The sequence below is a fragment of the Jaculus jaculus genome, chromosome 2 (assembly GCF_020740685.1).
Source record: "Jaculus jaculus isolate mJacJac1 chromosome 2, mJacJac1.mat.Y.cur, whole genome shotgun sequence".
Classification (NCBI taxonomy): domain Eukaryota; kingdom Metazoa; phylum Chordata; class Mammalia; order Rodentia; family Dipodidae; genus Jaculus; species Jaculus jaculus.
The window spans coordinates 110506563-110525379 of record NC_059103.1 but is presented as its reverse complement, the minus strand read 5'-3'; the positions used below and the strand labels follow the sequence as shown (position 1 = coordinate 110525379).

Below are 18817 nucleotides of genomic sequence, written 5' to 3'. Positions count from 1 at the left end.
TGGGCTGGGGAGATTGCACAGTGCTTACAGACGGTTGCTTGCAAAGCATGCCAGCCAGAGGGAATGGATATGCCAGGTTTCAATTCCCCAGTACCCATGTAAAGCCAGACACAAAAAATGGTGCATTCATCTGCAGTGGCAAGAGACTCTGGCATGACGGGCGCGCGCGCGCGCGAGCACACACACACACACACACACACACACACACACACAAATAAGAAAAATATTTTTAAAAATTTGGTATGGAGTAGGGTGAGCCTGAGCCAACTGCAGAGGATCAAGTTGGATGTGCCAACTGGGGGAAAATGAAGTTCCAGACATAGGGCCTGAGGCAGATTTCGGTTACTCAGAGGCCAGTGCTGGCCACGAAGGGAAATGAGATCATGTTGGAAGCAGGAGCAATTCCAGAGTGGTCATGATGTGTGGGAAGAGGAGACTAAGGAGATCATCCAACAGCCGAACTTGGGGAAAAAGAGGGGCGCCAGATGCAAAGCCAAACAGCCTCAGTGGTGTGCTCCAGGTTTCTAAACGAGGGAAAGATCTCTTCACCATTGCTAGAAACTTCAGGATGAATCTCTCTAATTCACATGATCCCACGACACTAGCTCACACCATCCCACGAAAGGGTCTTGGCCTTTCTCTTCTTTGCACTTTGGTAAATGGAGGAACAGTAGGAGACGTAGGTTAACCGGGGTTCCACGCCTTCTTTCCAGGTCGGGCAGACCATGACGTCTCCCCCTGCACTCCCCGCCGGGGCTAGCTGGCTAACCACTCCCTCCCTTCGCTAGCCTCGAAAGAATGCGTGCGCCCTCCCGGGCACCGAGTGCATTTGGACCGTGGGCCCGCGCGCTTCCCCTGGGCGCGGCGCGGCCAAGGCGAGGGCGGAGCGCCGGGGCCCAGGGGGCGGGCGGGGGGCGGGCAGCGGGCGGCCCACCCCGGGGAAGGAAGGAACATGGCTCCGGCGGCGGGCAGCGGTGAGGACGGCGCGGCGCATCAGCTCGGCGGACGCCAGTGAGCGCGATGGTGAACTCCAGCCGCGTGCAGCCGCAGCAGCCCGGGGACGCCCCGCGCTCCTCCGCGCCGCGAGCGCAGGGCCCGGGCCGGATGATGGCTGCAGGCACAGCCGCGGGCTCCGGCCTCCCGGCGCCGAGCGGCCTCCGGGAGCAGCGGGGCCTGGACATCGAGATGGAGCGCATCCGGCAGGCGGCGGCGCGGGATCCCCCGGCCGGAGCGTCGGCTTCCCCATCTCCGCCGCTCTCGTCCTGCTCGAGGCAGGCGTGGAGCCGCGACAACCCGGGCTTCGAGGCCGAGGAGGAGGAGGAGGACGATGACGACGAGGAGGTGGAAGGGGAAGAAGGGGGCATGGTGGTGGAGATGGACGTGGAGTGGCGCCCGGGCAGCCGGAGGTCGGCCGCCTCCTCGGCCGTGAGCTCCTCGGCCGGCCGCGGGCTCGGGAGCTACCATGGCACGGGCCACCCGAGCGGGAGGCGGCGCCGGCGAGACGAGCCGGGCCAGCCGAGCCCCAGCCCCGCCGGCGGCGGCGGGGACCCGCTGCATCGCCACCTCCCGCTGGACGGGCCGCCGCCCCGAGTTGCCTGGGCCGAAAGGCTGGTGCGCGGGCTGCGAGGTAAGCGCGGGACGGGACGCGCGCTGTAACCTAAGCCGCCGGCGGCCGGACCCTCGCCGGCTGCGGGCAGCTGTCGCCGGCTCCACCACGCGTCCCCGCCTCCCTGGGAAGCAAGCGCCTTCCCCGAACCTCGGCTCTTTCCGCTCGATTTCCGGCACCCTGCGCGGAATTCCTCTGAGCCCTTGCTGGTGCGAATCGGCTGGGTGCCTCCCTCTTTAGGATACCGCAGCGCGTTCTTTTTCTACTGTTGAACATGGGAGAGAGCCGGGTTAGTGCACATCTGGGGTTTGTGGAAGACGAACACCGTCTGCAGCTACAACTGATGGTAGTTGCAGCTGCACCCATGCGTTTCAAGTCTGGCCTTGGTGCCAGCACTGTTAGCCAAGTTGTGGGAGGGAGGGAGGGAGGGACGCTCTTAATATGGTTCATGTTTTGGTGATTTTGTGCATGGTTGTTTGGGGGAGAACTTGTGGAGGTCATCATGAAGTTTACAAGAATTTCTGTAGAAAGTGATTTTTGTTCATTTCTAATTCTAGACATATGTCTAAGACAGTTGTAAGGAAAAGGTTATGTGGTTTAAAAAACACAACTTGGAAGTATGTTTTAAAAGAATGTTCTTGCAAAGTTATGGTCCATCCAGATACCAGCTGGTTAATATGTCAGAGTTCAGCACACCCAATGCTCCAAAAGACAGTAGGGGGACACAGATTTTCCAATAGCCAATGGAATCTTGTTTTCACCAAGTCTTGTCACCTCAGGCACTCTTGGAAAAGTGTTACAGTGTCCCTTACCCACTAAATTATTGCAGTCCTCGCTTGTAGAAGCATCCATTCCGAGTGCTGAAATTCTTTCCCTCCCCTCTGTCAGTTTTCCATCATACACAAAAACTAACCTTACGTTGCAGCGGTGCGATTGAGACAGGTCAGGCCTGCATTCAAATCCCAGCTCTGCTACTTGCTGGCATTTGATCCATTTGATCATAAGTAAGCTATTTAGCTACTCTGAAACTTAAATTTTACATATTTTATAAAAGAAATAATCATAATACACGTACTTCTCGATTTGCTGGAAGAATTAAATAAGACATCTAGAGTCGGGAGTGCTCTTTAATCCCAGCACTCAGTGACTGAAGGTGCTTAACTGCATAATCTACCAGCACAGGTTCAGTTTCCCAGGTGCAAAAAGTTGCACAAGCATTGACGCTGGTTTGCAGCTGCAAGATACTTTGACAAACCCATACACAACACACACACATACACAATGTGCAAATAAATAAATAACATATATACGTATGTATGTATGCATTTAAACCAACCCAAGGCTTCTGCTCTGCTGACATGGGGATGAGTTAGCAGAGTCATGTACTGGAGGTGCTGAGGCAGGAAGCTATCCAACTACGCAGTACCTACAGTGCTCAGCTATAACTTTGGCCAGCCATTTTTCATATTTTCCTATTTTGTCGATTCATCATCAGACGATGTAGCATTAATGATAACACAGTCCATGGATCCAAGTTTCTCATTTATCTAGAGAATAGAAGAGCCTTTTTGAAAAAAAATAAAACTCCAAGTTTCTCATTTATCTAGAAACTAGAAGAACCTTATTTTTTGAATGTTTAAAATTGCTTTACTTTTTAAAATTGTGGTAAAGTATATGTAACATAAAACTTACCATTTTACCCATTGCTAAGTGTATAGTTCAGTGTTGTTAAGTACTCATAATAATAGTGTGATTCCACTTAATCCTTAGAGAGTATATATATGCATTAAATTGTCAAGTAAATAATGGAATTTTCTACCCCATTATCCTTTCTAACTCCCATTTTCCATCTAGCTCCCCCTAGTTAACTCTTATTATTTTTTTCTAGGAATTTTTAATCGTCCCAAACATAATGTACTAGCACATAAGTAAAAACACTTTTTCCTTTTGTGTCAGATTTATTTCACCTGGTGTAATGTTTCAGGGTTCATCCCTGTAGCAGCATGCATGTCTCAACTTCATTCCATTCTGTGTATACATCATATTTGTACGTCTTCTTCAGTAGTTGACAGGCCTGTTTTTACAGTTTTTTTTTTTTTTTTTTTGAGACAGGGCCTCCCTGTACAACCCAGGCAAGCTAGAACTGTCCATCCTCCTGCCTCAGCCTCCTGGATGGGTGCTGAAGTTACAGGCATGTGCCACCACAAACAGCTTCAGAACATTTTTTTTAAAAAAAAAAACTTATTTATGAGGGAGAAAGACAGAGAGAAAAAAAGAATGGACACACCAGGGCCCCTAGCCACTGCCAAAGAACTCCAGACACATGCACCCCCTTGTGTCTGGCTTTCTGTGGATACTGGGGAATCAAACCTGGGTTCTTAGGCTTTGAGGGCAAGCACCTTAACCACTAAGCTATCTCTCCAGTCCAGCTTCAGCACATTTTTTTAGTGGAGAAATAATTTGAAAACTTTGGGACTTTTCTCAAATACATATTTGCCAGCTTCCTCCAAGGCAGGTCCTGGACTGGACCACACAGCCCCCCCCCCCCCAATAGTCTGGAGGCAGCTCTGCCATGAAGTGGGACTTGTCCCTGTTACTAAGTGTGGAGTCTTACCTCTTGCTCTCATGCCCTAGTACCCACTTGGGTATGTCTCACCTCAGCTGCCAAGCATTCTTGTACAGAAACCTGATCAGAAATAAGGTTATGAGCAGATGAACAAGTTGCCCTCTCAGGTGGTTGGCTTCAGATGTCTCCCCCCCCCACCCAGAATTCTCACTTCCTTTTTACAATAGCTGTCACAAGTCATGGTTTAGAGAGAGAGAGAGGGAGAAGACACAAGCAATGACTTCATGCAGGCTAGCTGTGTATCTTACCTGTGGTGGCAGTGTGGGTCAGGCATAAGTCTCCAGAGCCTGGTGATGCCCAAGAAAAGTCAGAGCCTCCCCCACCTCTGCCCAGTCTCTGAAGATCCTAGTCTTGTTCCCTGGCCTCAGCCTGCTTGATAAAGGCCAGGTGGCTTCCAGCTTTTACAAATGACTAAAATGGGCAAGGGCTGCTCAGCTCCCAATGGTACTATGATGACCTTCCAGGGCTGATCCTGGTGTCCAGACCCATCTGCAGAGAAGCCAGACCCCACAGCCCTCCAGGAGAGAGACTTTCATTTCGTTTTTGTTTACTCCTCACATTATGATTATTGAGACTTTCCTGTTATATTTAACCCAAACTTCATCCAGTTCTTCCTTTGCCTGTTTTTATTTGCACCATTATTTTGAGCAAACTAGATTTTATATTTCCCTTTTGTGAGGATTCTTGTGGGAGAGGGTCAATACCCTTTAATGTTTGTTTCAACACTCATGTGATCAACAAACTGAATCCTCTCGATGATTGGTCCTTGGGGACATAGGTGAATAATATAAGGTTCCAGTCTTTAAGTTGCTCAGAGTTCAGTAGGGGAAAGAGATGTAAGAAACCGCAATTCTAGGTTCTGAATATGAGGGAATCCCAAGGAAGAGAAACCCGCTCTACCTGAGGAGGTCAAAGAAAATTTCTGGAAGGAGGTTGAGGGGGAACTCAGGCAGGAAACCGGCCCAAGCAGACCTGAAGCTTGCAATGGGGAACTGGCATGTGTTCCTGTAGGCAGTTGGAGAGAGAGAGGCTTCACAGAAAAAGGCTTACATGATTGCACCAGGATAGAGGTGAGGGGAAGGTCAGGAGGGGGCTGGCCAAGACAGGGAAGGGTGACCAGAGCTGCATCCAGGCACATGGGCTAGGATGTAAGGCACCTAGATTAAAGAAAAGACAGATTGTTATGGGGAGGTAATATGATGCAGAATGGAATTTCAAAGGAGAAAGTGGGGGGGGGGGGGAATTAACATGGGATTTTTTTATAATCATGGAAAATGCTAATAAAAATTAAAAAAATAAGTAAATAAATAAAAGACTGAAGAAAAAAAAAAGACAAGCCTCAAAGTTATAGAATCAGGCCAAGAGTGCACATATGCACCTATTATCCTAGCACAAGGGAGGCAGAGAAGGAGAATCATTGCAAGTTTGAGAGGCCAGCCTGGGTTATAAGAAAACTGATTCAATTAATCAAAATATAAAGAATTACAGAATTAAAGCAGGGTGTGGTGGTGCATGCCTTTAATCCCAGCACTTGGGAGGCAGAGGTAGGAGGACCTCCATGAATTTGAGGCTACCCTGAAACTACATAGTTAATTCCAGGTCAGCCTGAACCAGAGAGAGACCCTACTCAAAAAAAAAAAAAAAAAAAAAAAAAGACAGAATTAACTCCATGTGAGGGATAAGAAGGGCTCTATTCTGCATTTTGGGGGTGTTGCCATTAACTCAAATGGGAAGATGTTTCTAAAGAACACTTCATTTGTAAAACTGAGCCACCTGTGAAGTGTGCAGGCAGAGTGCTGGCATTTTGGACAAGACTTGTGCCTTTGATCACTTTGACCCTATCAGCTCTTCTCACCGTGGGAAGTCATCCTCTGAGAGGACAGTTATTTGTCTGTTCATAGTAGCAACCACTTTCCCCCTTCACAATGCAGAGGCCCTCTCTCCTAAGGTCGACCCTTTATATATGCCCAGGGGGCAAATGGGATGAAAAATTTAAAACACATGAATATTTAATTTAGAAAATTTAAATATGAATAGTGTATAAAAATATAAAAAGGAGATGTGTTTCTTTTCATTTGTAATGTCTCATTCAAAGGCTAAAATTAAATTGCCATAGTCCATTTCAAGTTTAGCTTAAGAGAGTCTATCAGAAGTTTGTTTGTTTGTTGTTTTCTCTTTAAAGACCAAGTAATACCTTTCATGGCTATTCATGTTTTAGTGTATGATTGTCTAGAAACCATTGGAAAGAATGAAATCACTGACTAAGCAGACCAGGCATGGATCTTTTCTGGTAGTAAAGGAGCTAGCAGGCTCTGCATATATGTGTCATATCTGACCTGGCCTCCAAAAGAAATCTAGCCAAAGAATTGGTGTGGTTGTATCCAGGGCTACGAACGCTAACCTTGGCTGCCTCTTTTATCCTGAGTTGTAATTTTCCATGTCATCTAAATTTGTAATAATTCTCTAATATGGTAGAGTTTCAACGAACAAACATTCTGCATGCTGCATTTCTTCTGAGTGAGTAATTCTCTGACAACTACCAAATCTTGGCAGCAGCAAACCTGGTCATAAGTTATGCTCTACCCTGAGTGGTGAAACTTATGATGTGTAACACAGTGTCTGAATTCAGATGCCAATTTTCCTAAAGGAAACTTGGAACAAAGGAAGAAGAGGAAATGAAATATCCAAATTTAAGATTAGAACTTATATTATTTCAAGACCTAAAAACCATATAAACGCTAGTGATACAATCATTTCTTCCAAGTGAAAGACCTTACATGATTTTCTCCTTTTCTCTGTGTGGCTTGTTTGTGGCTTGTGTGTGGTTTTAGTTTCAGTTGTTGGAAGAGGTAAGTCTGTGAGAGTAGAAGCAAGCAGCACATGTGGGGGCCAAGTTGGAGTCCATGAGCAGCCAGCCTAATCTGACTGAAAGGACTGAGAAGTTGGTCTTTTTTGGAAAATGTCAAGGTTCTTCCAAGGAATCAACAGTGTGACTTAACCACATTGTTCATTAACAGGGCTTTGGACAGCTGCTGTCTCTGTGTGTTGGCTGAATCCAAAACTGTGGTAATTCTCTCCAGCAAGTTCCCAGAGGCTTATGCCATCCTTACTTCATGAGCCCAAATCATTTCCCATCTGCTAAAATGCAGAACATGATTGCTGATTTTACTTTCCCAAAAGAGAGAGCGAGAGAGGGAGAAGTTAGATGACCTTTTGCCTTTAATTTAAATACAAGGGGACTGCAGAGATGGCTCAGTGGGTAAGAGCATTTGCTGTACAAATTTGAGGACCTGCGTTCCATCCTCAACACCTGTGTAAAACGCCTAACATAGTCTGCACCCCAAGTACTGAGGAAGCAGAGACAGGAAGATCACTAGAGCGAGCTGGTCAGCCAACAAACCCCAAAACAACAACAACAAAAACCCCAAAACTATGAGCTCTAGGTTATGTGAGAGACTGCCATAGAGCAATCGAGGAGGATGCCTGAAGTCCTCTGGCTTCTGTGTGTTGTGTACACAGGGCATTCACATCTGCATACCTATGCATGCACACCACACACAAAGCACACAGCTACACGCATATATACACCCACTGAAAGGACTATAGTAATAGGCATTTAAAAACCTGTACAGCTTAAATGGACTTAGTGCAGTCAGTGGTAATCAGATTTTTTATAGAGTAGAGGTGAGCAAGGAGACGTTTGTCTGCTATTGTGTTAGATGCTTCACGTTGAAATGATGTGTCAACCAGACTCCTCACTGGGGTGTCCTGGAAGGTTATTGGCACTGCACTCACATCATCTGCTTCCTGGGTGTGGCAGGAGGAGCCCCGAGAATATCTTTTCTCAAGTTGGAGGAGCTATGTGATATGCAGTCACTGAAACTTCTTTATAATAGCCTTCATTCCCAGTCCTTCCAAATTTTAAAAGATGCTTGCTAATTGCCCTGGAAGTTAGCAAAAGGTCTTACTTTTTATAGTTTTTAGGGGATACATAGAACCTGCTATATTATAAAAATACAAGATACTGTTATGAAATCAGTGTCTCAGTTATACCCAAACTTGCACGCATATAAATTTATAGTTATATATGAGCACTTTCCTTACAGGTCACACTAGTTATTCAATGGCTCTTTCTTTTGTCATTTGGAAAATTCTTAAGTAAGACGATACTGTTTTTCATTATTTTAAAGGTCTCTGGGGAACAAGACTCATGGAGGAAAGCACCACTAATCGAGAGAAATACCTTAAAAGTGTTCTTCGGGAACTGGTCACATACCTCCTTTTTCTCATAGTCTTGTGTATCTGTAAGTAGACTCTTTCCTTTCACTAATGGAAATATTTTGAAAATGTTTGACCTGTCAAAATCATAACTAAAAAATACAGATGCAGCAGAAGGAGTCAAGTCAGCAGTTTTCTTCCCAGTGTTGTTTTCAGTTCCAGTGTAGAATTTGGTAGCATTCTGTTTGATTGTGAATACTAATTAAAAATTACTTAATAATAAATAAAATCAACATTGTTGGACTGACCAATTCATTGCCAGTTGTGACCACTTTCACTGTGAGATACAGAGGGAGTTTGCCATACGTAAAGAGCCCAAGTGAAGGGGGCTGGAGAAATGGTGTAAGGCACTTGCCTACAAATGCCTTATTTCTTCCAAATCTTTGAATGATTGCTGGATTGTACAGGAACCTGGTATAGACCTGAGTCAGCATACGTTCTCTCTCCCTTTAATGTATTTCTGCACCTCTGGTAGGCAGAGGTAGGTGGGAAGCCTTGGTCAGGAACCAGTCACAGAAACCCTTTGCCTCGAAGTCCACAAAGTCCCAGATGAATGAATGACTTATACCAAGTCAAGGCATGTTGAAGGATGAATTTTGTTGTGTCCTGTTTAAGGCTTTTTATGACACAAGAAACAGAACCTTAACCAGGATCCAGGACCATTTTGGAAGTGACAGGTCAGGTAGCTCTTGAAGAAGAATGTTCTTTGTAATAATTATTCATTATATCTCTGCTTCTCAGCACCCTTACATTATTATTATTTTCTGTTCTCCTTGAATAATCTTAACTTTTCATGCTGCTGAAAAGGTGGAATGGGCTGAGAAAGATTGAGATTTGCAAATCATTTAAACAAAAATAATTTAGTATAAGGTTTACTTGATACTTTGTTGATACCTGAAGATTTATGAAATCAGGTAAGCATTAATCATCATTGGCATGTTCATTGATATGGTTAAAGATACCACTGGGGTGATGGTTTAGCAGTTAAGGCACTTGCCTGTGAAGCCTAAGAATGCATGTGCAAATCTCCATGTCCCACATAGCCAGATGCAAAGTGACACAAGTGTGCAATGTTCCACATGCACACAAGGTGGCACACTCATTGGGAGTTTGTTCACAGTAACTGAAAGGCTTTGGTACTCCCATTTTCTCTCTCTCTCAAAAGTAAAATAAAATAAAGATACAAAATATGGGACGAAGAGATGGCTCAGCAGTTAAGGTGCTTGCCTGCAAAGCCTAATGACCCTGGTTTGATTCCCCAGTACCCATATAAAGCCAGATGCACAGAGTGGTACATGCATCTGGAATTCATTTGCAGTGGCGAGAGGCCCTGTTGTACTGTTCTCTGTGTCTCTCTGTTTAATAAATAAACAAAAATATTTTCTTGGGCTGGAGAGATGGCTTAGCAATTAAGTGCTTACCTGTGAAACCTAAGGACCCCAGTTCAAGGCTCAATTTCCCAGTACCCCTGTAAACCAGATGCACAAAGTGGTACATGTCTCTGGAGTTCATTTGCAGTGGCTGGAGGCCCTGGTACACTCATTCATTCTCTCTCTCTCTCTCTTTGTGTGTGTGTATGTGTGTCTGTCGCTCTCAAATAAACAAACAAAATTTTAAAAATATATTTTTTTAAGCCAGGCATGGTGGCGCATGCCTTTAATCCCAGCACTCGGGAGGCAGAGGTAGGAGGATTGCCATGAGTTCAAGGCCACCCTGAGACTCCATCGTGAATTCCTGGTCAGCCTGGGCTAGAGTGAGACCCTACCTCAAAAAACCAAAAACAAACAAACAAACAAACAAACAAAGATAGAAAGTATCTTCCTGCTACTGGAAGCTCTTCACTAGCAAATTGTGGCAATGATACCATATTACACTTATAGTCACTGTGATTCCAACATAAATGAGTGCTTGCTAGCTGGGTGTGGTGGCTCACACCTTTAATCTCAACACTGGGAGTTCAAAGCGAGCCTGAGACTACATAGTGAAATTCTCACAGGTCAGCCTGGGCTAGAGTGAGAGCCTACCTTAGAAAAAAATAAAACAGTGCTTGCTAAAATGCTCAAACTTACAAGAAAGTATTGTAGCAAACCACTTAGGAAGAAAGAATCACTATTCTTGAATATTTTATTACCCTCTGTATTAATGGATTTTGATTGTTTATATTTAAGCACTCAAACATTCTGTAGGGTAACTAATTATTTCATCTCTCAGGAGAGGAACCTGAAGCTTGAAGTGTTTAAACAACTTTGCCAGGTCAAGTAGAAAGTAAGCACATGACTGCCATAGTAACCCTGATCTCCTTGGAATTCCTTTCCACCAGCTTCCTAGTCCATTCAGTATGATTAGTGAGTATTAGGAATAGGAGTTTAAGCCAGGCGGGGTGGTGCACGCTTTTAATCCCAGCACTCAGGAGGTGGGGATAGGAGGTTTGCCATGAGTTCGAGGCCACCCTGAGACTATGTAGTGAACTCCAGGTCAGCCTGGGCTACAGTGAGACCCTACCTCGAAAAACCAAAAAAAAGGGGGTGGGTGGGTTAATTGGATTATAGTGTTTCATACAAAATTTGATTGGTAGGTAATAAGCAGCTATCTGCCTGCTGGTGAACTAAAGTGGTGATTAAAGCATGTTAACTGAAGGGACAATTTTCAGAGATTGTCAGGGTAAAGAGACAGATGTGGTACTTAATGAAGGTTACCACCTCCAGGCCTGGGGTCCAAAGGAGAGAATGGCATGACGGTAGCCCAATGTTGCTATGGGAAAAGGAATTCTCTACCAGCTGATGCCAAGGCTGGAGGATCCTCTTGATACCTCACATCCAGATGGTGAGAGGATGGAATATGAGGGTCAAGGGAACAAATGAGACCTCCCTCTCCCTGAGGGCAAGGACCTCAGGTGGTAGTCTGGAAGTAAGCCTCAGAGACTGCAAAGGACAGAGAAGAATGAAGAATCAATCTAGGGGAATCAGGTAGGGCCTGCTGGTGTCATTACGGACAAAGTAATTGGGACAGGTGCAGAGGTGTCAGGGCTCATGTTGTGTTGTGGGCACAACAGCCATGGAGTGTGATCTGAGAAGCAAGTTAGAAGTCAATTTTATGCTCAATAATGAGCCAATTTTGTTTTGCCAATATTAATGTTACATATTTCTTGTATAAGCCAGAACAATAGGAATGCCCCAAGATCACTGTGAGGGAAGGGAGACAAAGGTGAGAGAAGACCTTATATGGCCATTTGTTCATCCAAGATGTCCACCTCTCCTTTGAATCTTACTTGATTCTTTCCATGTTCCAGTGACCTATGGAATGATGAGTTCCTACGTGTACTACTATACCCGGACATTGTCCCAGCTCTTCCTAGATACCCCAGTGTCAAAAACAGAGAAAACTAACTTTAAAACTCTTTCTTCAATGGAGGACTTCTGGAAGGTATTTTCAAATGACTTTCACCTTGTAGAGATAACATGTAGTTTCATAAGTTCAGAGCTAATACATTTGCCACTATGAGAGAGGTTGTAGGTTACATTGAGTTTTACTATTTCTACCCTGAGTATCTATTTAGAACCTTGAGGATACCTTGCATGGAGTGGGGGTTTCCTGCCTTAGCTGACTGAATATCTGTAAGATGAGTACTAATAATGTGCCCCAGTTTGTATATAGGGCAAGTGAGTTCAAGTTCTCAACTGTTTAAGGTTACTTGGCTAGAGAACTTCTTTATCATAGCTAATTACTCATTCATGACCCATTGAATATTTGTTAAGATTATCCCTTAATCTAAAGCCCAGAAAAGCAATCTGTGGTTACATGTTATTTACTTTTTGTGATTTGTGTCTTTTTGACAATGACATGCCCCATCCCCAGCTCCTAGAACAGAGCCTGATAGGAGATAGGCACACTCTTTCCAAAGTCTGCTATCATAAAACCCAATGCAGCCTCTTCTCCTGTTGTCATAAATTCAAACAGTAGTAGGGCATAGGCAATGAGTAATATTGGAGAAGAATATTAGCCCAATCTGGATAATATGGTGCTTGGAAACTAAGAAAAAAAAATCAGAAGGAAAATTTAAAAGGAAATCATGATTTCTCCCTGGGAAAATAATTTGTAAAATCCTTTCTAAATCCTGAAGTCAGAATTCTTGATCTTAAAGAGAGAAAACTGGTCCCTGTAGCCTTGTAACAGAACTTGTCCTCCAAACCCACTCTTGCATAGCAACCTTTCTCCAATGGAGTGGCAGGTCTCCGTCAAGCACCTGATTACGACAACACTTGGAGAAGTGGCTCCAGCTCCACCGGTCCTTCCCTGAAGAAGAGCTTCTATGAACAAGACATTTCTCGTGTACATTATTCCATAGTAATATCTGTCAGGCTGTAGGGAGGAGGGGCAGGGTGGGGTGGAGGGATTCCATATAGTGTGAAAGGATCAAATAGGCAAGATTATAAAACACATTGGCCTTCTCTCTCCACAGATGCTCACGATTATGTGGAACTAATGACCTTTGTAGTTTATGAAGCCTGCCTGTCCTATGGCCTTTAGTCTCAGAACAGATCAGAAATCAGAGTTGATATTTATTAAGAACTGACCTTGTGCCAAGAGCACCAAGTGCACAAAAGATAGCTTTTCCATGTGAGAACCAGCTCAGGCTTCTACTCAAGCCTTACGGCTAGCAAAGTGACCGCAAGATCCAAACCTTTAATTTTCCAACAACAAAGCCACCCTTGCTGGGCTCATGTTGTTAGGCAGACACTCTAGGCAGGAGCAAGACGACGCTAAGCTTGGCAGCTTTCAAGTGTTTCTTTCCCTTCAGTTCACAGAAGGCTCCTTCCTGGACGGGCTGTACTGGAATGCGAAGGCCAATGACCAAGCAGCAGCTGACCACCGCAGCTTCATCTTCTACGAGAACCTGCTGCTAGGAGTGCCACGCCTTCGCCAGCTCAGAGTCAGAAATGGGTCCTGTTCCATCCCCCAGGACCTGAGAGATGAGATTAAAGAGTGCTATGATGTCTACTCTGCCAGTAGTGAGGACAGGGCTCCGTTTGGTCCTCGAAATGGAACCGCGTAAGTATCCTCGACCATGGACATCCAGTGACATTCACCAAGTCATCCAGGGACTTCTTCATCAAGAGGATGCCTTTAGGGCCTCATCAGTTTTCTCTAACTTTCCTCCCTCTTTTCATTTCTCCATGCACGTTTGAAAAGGGTAAGTTATTGACCTCGTAGCCCAAGAAAAAGAAATGATCTGAGCCTTTGAAGATTTTAAGGTGCTGAATCCTGTTTTGATGGTTCCAATAAGATTGTTTCCTTCATGATGACAAGGAAGTTCAGAAATTCTTTCGTAGCTCATACAGAATGTAATTATTTAAAGTTGAATTTTTCTTATTCTTTATTTTTTACTGATAGGCATTCTGCTTAATTTCCTTCTGGTCTTTTCCACCTCCCTCCCTCTTAGACTTGCTCCTACACCCACCACCAGAGTATGATTGTTGGCATACATACCATCTTCAGAATTCCCTGTCTCCATTTCAGACAGTTTGTAATTCTTGAAGAGAGACTTAATTTTTTTTTACTTGTTTTGTTATTTTTTATTTATTTGAGAGCGACAGACAGAGAGAGAAATAGGCAGATAGAGAGAGAGAGAATGGGCGCGCCAGGGCCTCCAGCCACTGCAAACGAACTCCAGGTGCGTGCGCCCCCTTGTGCATCTGGCTAACGTGGGTCCTGAGGAACCGAGCCTCTACCCGGGGTCCTTAGGCTTCACAGGCAAGCGCTTAACCGCTAAGCCATCTCTCCAGCCCACACTTAATTTTTTAAGTCATATATACTGTGCTGCATAAAGACACAGTCAAACATTATACACTGTATGTTGAGCACACCCCCCTGTACCCTCTACACTCTGCTTGCACCTTCCTTCCACCTCCCATTATTAGTCCCCTTTGCCCACCAAGACAGCATTCCTTGCACTTTCCTGATATGCTTGCAAACATGACTTTATGCATCTCCATAAAATCTAGGAACCACAAATGAGAGAAAACATGTCTTTCTGAGACTGGCTTAATTCGCTTAATATGATTTTCCCTAGTTTCAACCATTTTCCTTCAAACTACTTAACTTAATTATTAATAACTTAAAAGATTCCACTGTGTACATATACCACATTTGTTTTTATCCATTTCTCTGTTACTTGACACTGAGATTGGTTCTGTAAGTCAGCTGTCATGAATAGTGCTGCAGTAAGCATCGATGCACAGGTATCTCTGTGGCATGTTGGAATGGAATATTTTGGGTAAGTACTAAGAGTGCTAGGTAATATAGATCTATTTTTAGGTGTTTGGGAAAACTTTCTTACTAATTTCCATAGTGGCTGGACTCGTTTTTTTAAGTTGCTACTTCAGTGTAATTGATTCTTATATATCTGTTTAAATTGCTTATCTCATCTTGGTTTAGCTTTGGTAGGTCATGTGCATCTATAAATTATATCCACTTCTTTTAAGTTTTCAAATTTAGTGGATAAAAATCTTTAAGTTATTTCAGAATTTCATTGATATCTGTTATATAATATCTCCCTTTTCACCTCTTTTTTTCTTTTATTATTAATTTTATTGACAACTTCCATTATTGTAAGCAATATCCCATGGTAATTCCCTCTCTCCTCCCACTTTCCCCTTTGAAACTTTACTCTCTATCATATCCCCTTCTCCTCTCAATCAGTTTCTCTTTTATTTTGATGTCATGATCTTTTCCTTCTATTATGATGGTCTTCTGTAGGTAGTTTCAGGCACTGTGAGGTCATGGATATCCAGGCTATTTTGTATCTGGAAGAACACATTGTAAGGAGTCCTACCCTTCCTTTGGCTCTTACATTCTTTCTGCCACCTCTTCCCCAATGGACCCTGAACCAAGGAAGGTGTGATAGAGATATTTCAGTGCTGAGCATTCCTCTGTCATTTCTTCTCAGCACCATGGTACCTTCTGAGTCATCCCAAGGTCACTGCCATCTGAAAAGAGAAGGTTCTGTAACCAAAAGTAAGAGTAGCATTAATATATGGGTATGAACATTAAGAGATGTGCTTACTGGGCAGTTAGGTGAGCATAGTATATACATTTAACCAGAAAGCAGCAGACATTATACTCCTAGGGCTCATGACCACCCATGTTGTAGGTTTTCAGTATCAGGGATGTAGTCCCTCCCATGGAGTTGGCCTCTAGTCCAATTCGAGGGTGGTTGCTTTCTCCCATAATAGACATGCCACTATTGCACCTGTTGGCTCATTTGACCTGGCTGACCAAATATAAGGCTTGTAGTGTCCACTGTTGGGTATATTCACTAATGATTTCTCTCCCATTGAACTGCATGCAGCATGGCTTTTTCCAGCTCTGTCAGCTGGTCTACATGGAGGAGGTTTTCAGCTCATTGACCTCGCAGCCCAAGTATGTGCAGTCTTAAGCAGCAGGGTCTTACCATCTATTCCTGGTGGGAAACCAAGGGCCTCGGCAATGGCCTGTAATGGTTTGGGGGCATCAGGGTCCTCCCTGGCCAATAACTCACTGGAAGGTATCCCATCCCATAACAATCTATGGCTCCTGTGTATTCCATTGTCCAAAAAAGTAAGTTTCCATATGATTTATTTATATCCTCTTAGATTTTGATTAGCCCTCCCTCCACCATTCCTTTACTCAATCTCTTCCCCTGACTTCACTTAGGCCTTTTCACCCCCATTAATTTGTTTGTCTACTTACACATATATAATACCATCCTATTAAGTCCCCCCTCCCTTTTTATTCCCTTTATATCATTAATTTCTACCATAATTTCTTTAAGTTTACTGTACTTAAGTTTGGCTTTAAAAAATATTATTTATTGCAGGGCATGGTGGTACATGCCTTTAATCCCAGCATTCAGGAGGCAGAGGTAGAAGGATAGCTGTGAGTTCAAGGCTACCCTGAGACTACAGAGGGAATTCCAGGTCATCCTGAGCTAGAGTGAGACCCTACCTCGAAAAAAAACAAAACAAAACAAACAATATATATATATGTTACATATATAATTTATGTATGTATTAATTTATTTGAGAAAGAAAGAAGCAGATATAAAGAATGGGTACACCAGGGCTTCCAGCTGCTGCAAACAAATTCCAGATGTGTGGACTAGCTTATGCATGTGGCTTATGTGGATCTTCGTGAATCAAACTTGGGTCCTTTGGCTTTGTAGGCAAGCATCTTAACTACTAAGCAATCTCTCCAGCCCAAATTTGACTTTTTGTTTTGTTCCTTGAGACCCTAATGTGCACTGTTGGGTTATTTATTTGAAAACTCTGACTTTTTTTTTTTTTTTAACAAAGTCATTTGTAGCCATAAACTTTCCTGTTAGGGTTGTTTTCCATGTATCCCCTAGGTTTTGCTATGTTATACTTTCATTTTCAGTTGATTTTAGAATTTTTCTAATTTTCATTTGATTTCTTTGATGATTCCTCTTCATCGTTTAAAAATGTGTTGTTCAAGCTGGGCGTGGTGGCACACGCTTTTAATCCCAGCACTTGGGAGGAGGATCACGATGAGTTTGAGGCCAGCCTGAGACTTCATAGTGAATTCCAGGTCAGCCTGGGCCAGAGCGAGACCCTACCTCAAAAAACAAACAAAAAAAAGTGTGTCATTCAATCTCCGTGAGTTTCTTTATGTTTTGTAGTTACTCTTGTGGTTATCCCATTCTGACTAGGTAGAAACCCAGAAATTATTAAATTTTTTTTCTGTATTTGTTAAAACTTGCTTTGTATCCTATTAGATCATCTATTTTAGGAGTATTTCCCTGGGACTCTGAGAAGTGTATGTTCTTCAATGTTTGTATGGCATATTCTATATATGTTTGTTAGGTCCATTTAATATTTTTTTAACTCCAGTGTTTGTCCCCCCCCCTCTTTCTTTTTCCTCTCTGTCTTTCTCTTTTGGGGGGTACGTAGGAACGTCTATTGGTGAGAGTGTGGTATTGAAGTCACTACTGTTACTGAGTTAGGTTAATTTGTCTGTTTACATCTAGTAGTATTTCTTCTATAAGCTTCCTATCCTGAATCCCAGTTGTTAAATAGTATTTTTTTTCACTTTATTTCACTTTGGGACTTAAATTTTTTCCCCTCAACTTCTTCAATAAGCCATTGATCATTCAAAAGATTGCTGTTCACTCTCCATTTTTTTGTATATTTTCTATAGATTAGTTGGTTGCCTATGTCTGACTTCTTTTTACTTGCAGCAGTTTTTAGCTTTATGAAGGAATAAAAACAGCATGCATCAAGATGTTTAGTAGAAATATATATTGTAGCCGGGTGTGGTGGTGCACGCCTTTAATTCCAGCACTCAGGAGGCAGAGGTAGGAGGATTTCTGTGAGTTCGAGGCCTGAGACTACATAATGAATTCCAGGTCAGCCTGGGCTAGAGTGAGACCCTACCTCAAAACAACAACAACAACAAATATATATATATACACACACACACACATACACACACACACACACACACACATATATATATATATACACACACACATATATATACATACATACATATAGTGAAATAATTAACACTATTAATCTAATTGACACATTTATCCCCTCACACATTTTTGTGTGTGATAAGACTTTAAGATCCATTCTTGCACCAAATTTTTTATTTCTAATTTTATTCAATTATGATCTGATAAGATATAAGAAAGTATTTATTTTTTAATGTTTTTTGTGTCTCATAAGATGTGATCTATTTGAAGAACCTTCCATGGGTTGCTGAGGAGAATATATAACTGCAATATTTGTAATATTGTGTAGATTTCCATTAGATCTGTGTGATGGTTAATGTTAATGGTTAATCAACTTGTCTGTATTTGACAGCACCTAGTGGTGTGACTGTCAGGCATTTCCAGAAAGGTTTAACAGAAGAGTAAGCACTGATCTTGAAGGTAGGCAGCACCGTCCCATGGACTGGCGACTAGGAATCAAAAGCATGAGTGCCAGCATGTGTTTCTTTTGGATAGCAAAAGGGTAGATCTTGGTTTTCAATCCAGTCTGAATCTTTTCTTTGAAAAGTTAAGATCATTTATATTTAGGTTTATTGCTGGGGGTGGTATATACTAATGCCTTTACTTTTTTTTTAATAGTTGCTATGAGTATTCTGTGTTCTTTTCTTTTTCCCTTATTCATTTTCAAGGTGTGCTAGATTACTGAGTTCATTCTTCCCTTATTCTCATTTGTTTATCCCTTTTTCTAATGAAGTTTATTATTTCAAAGCTCTCATGATTGTGACTGCCTTTTTGTATATAAGGATGGGATACATGT

At 43.1% G+C, this 18817-nt stretch overlaps 1 protein-coding gene across 1 annotated transcript in view; it reads left to right on the top strand.

The window, feature by feature from the left end:
• Positions 1 to 990: 990 nt before the first annotated feature.
• Pkd2 (polycystin 2, transient receptor potential cation channel) overlaps positions 991 to 18817 on the top strand; it is a 42762-nt gene continuing 24935 nt past the window's right edge. Inside the window, exons 1-4 of the mRNA XM_045143767.1 lie at positions 991 to 1627; positions 8423 to 8536; positions 11800 to 11933; positions 13309 to 13559. Coding sequence (XP_044999702.1) covers positions 1021 to 1627; positions 8423 to 8536; positions 11800 to 11933; positions 13309 to 13559 — 1106 coding nt within the window. The 5' untranslated portion in view covers positions 991 to 1020. The remainder of the gene's footprint in view (positions 1628 to 8422; positions 8537 to 11799; positions 11934 to 13308; positions 13560 to 18817) is intronic.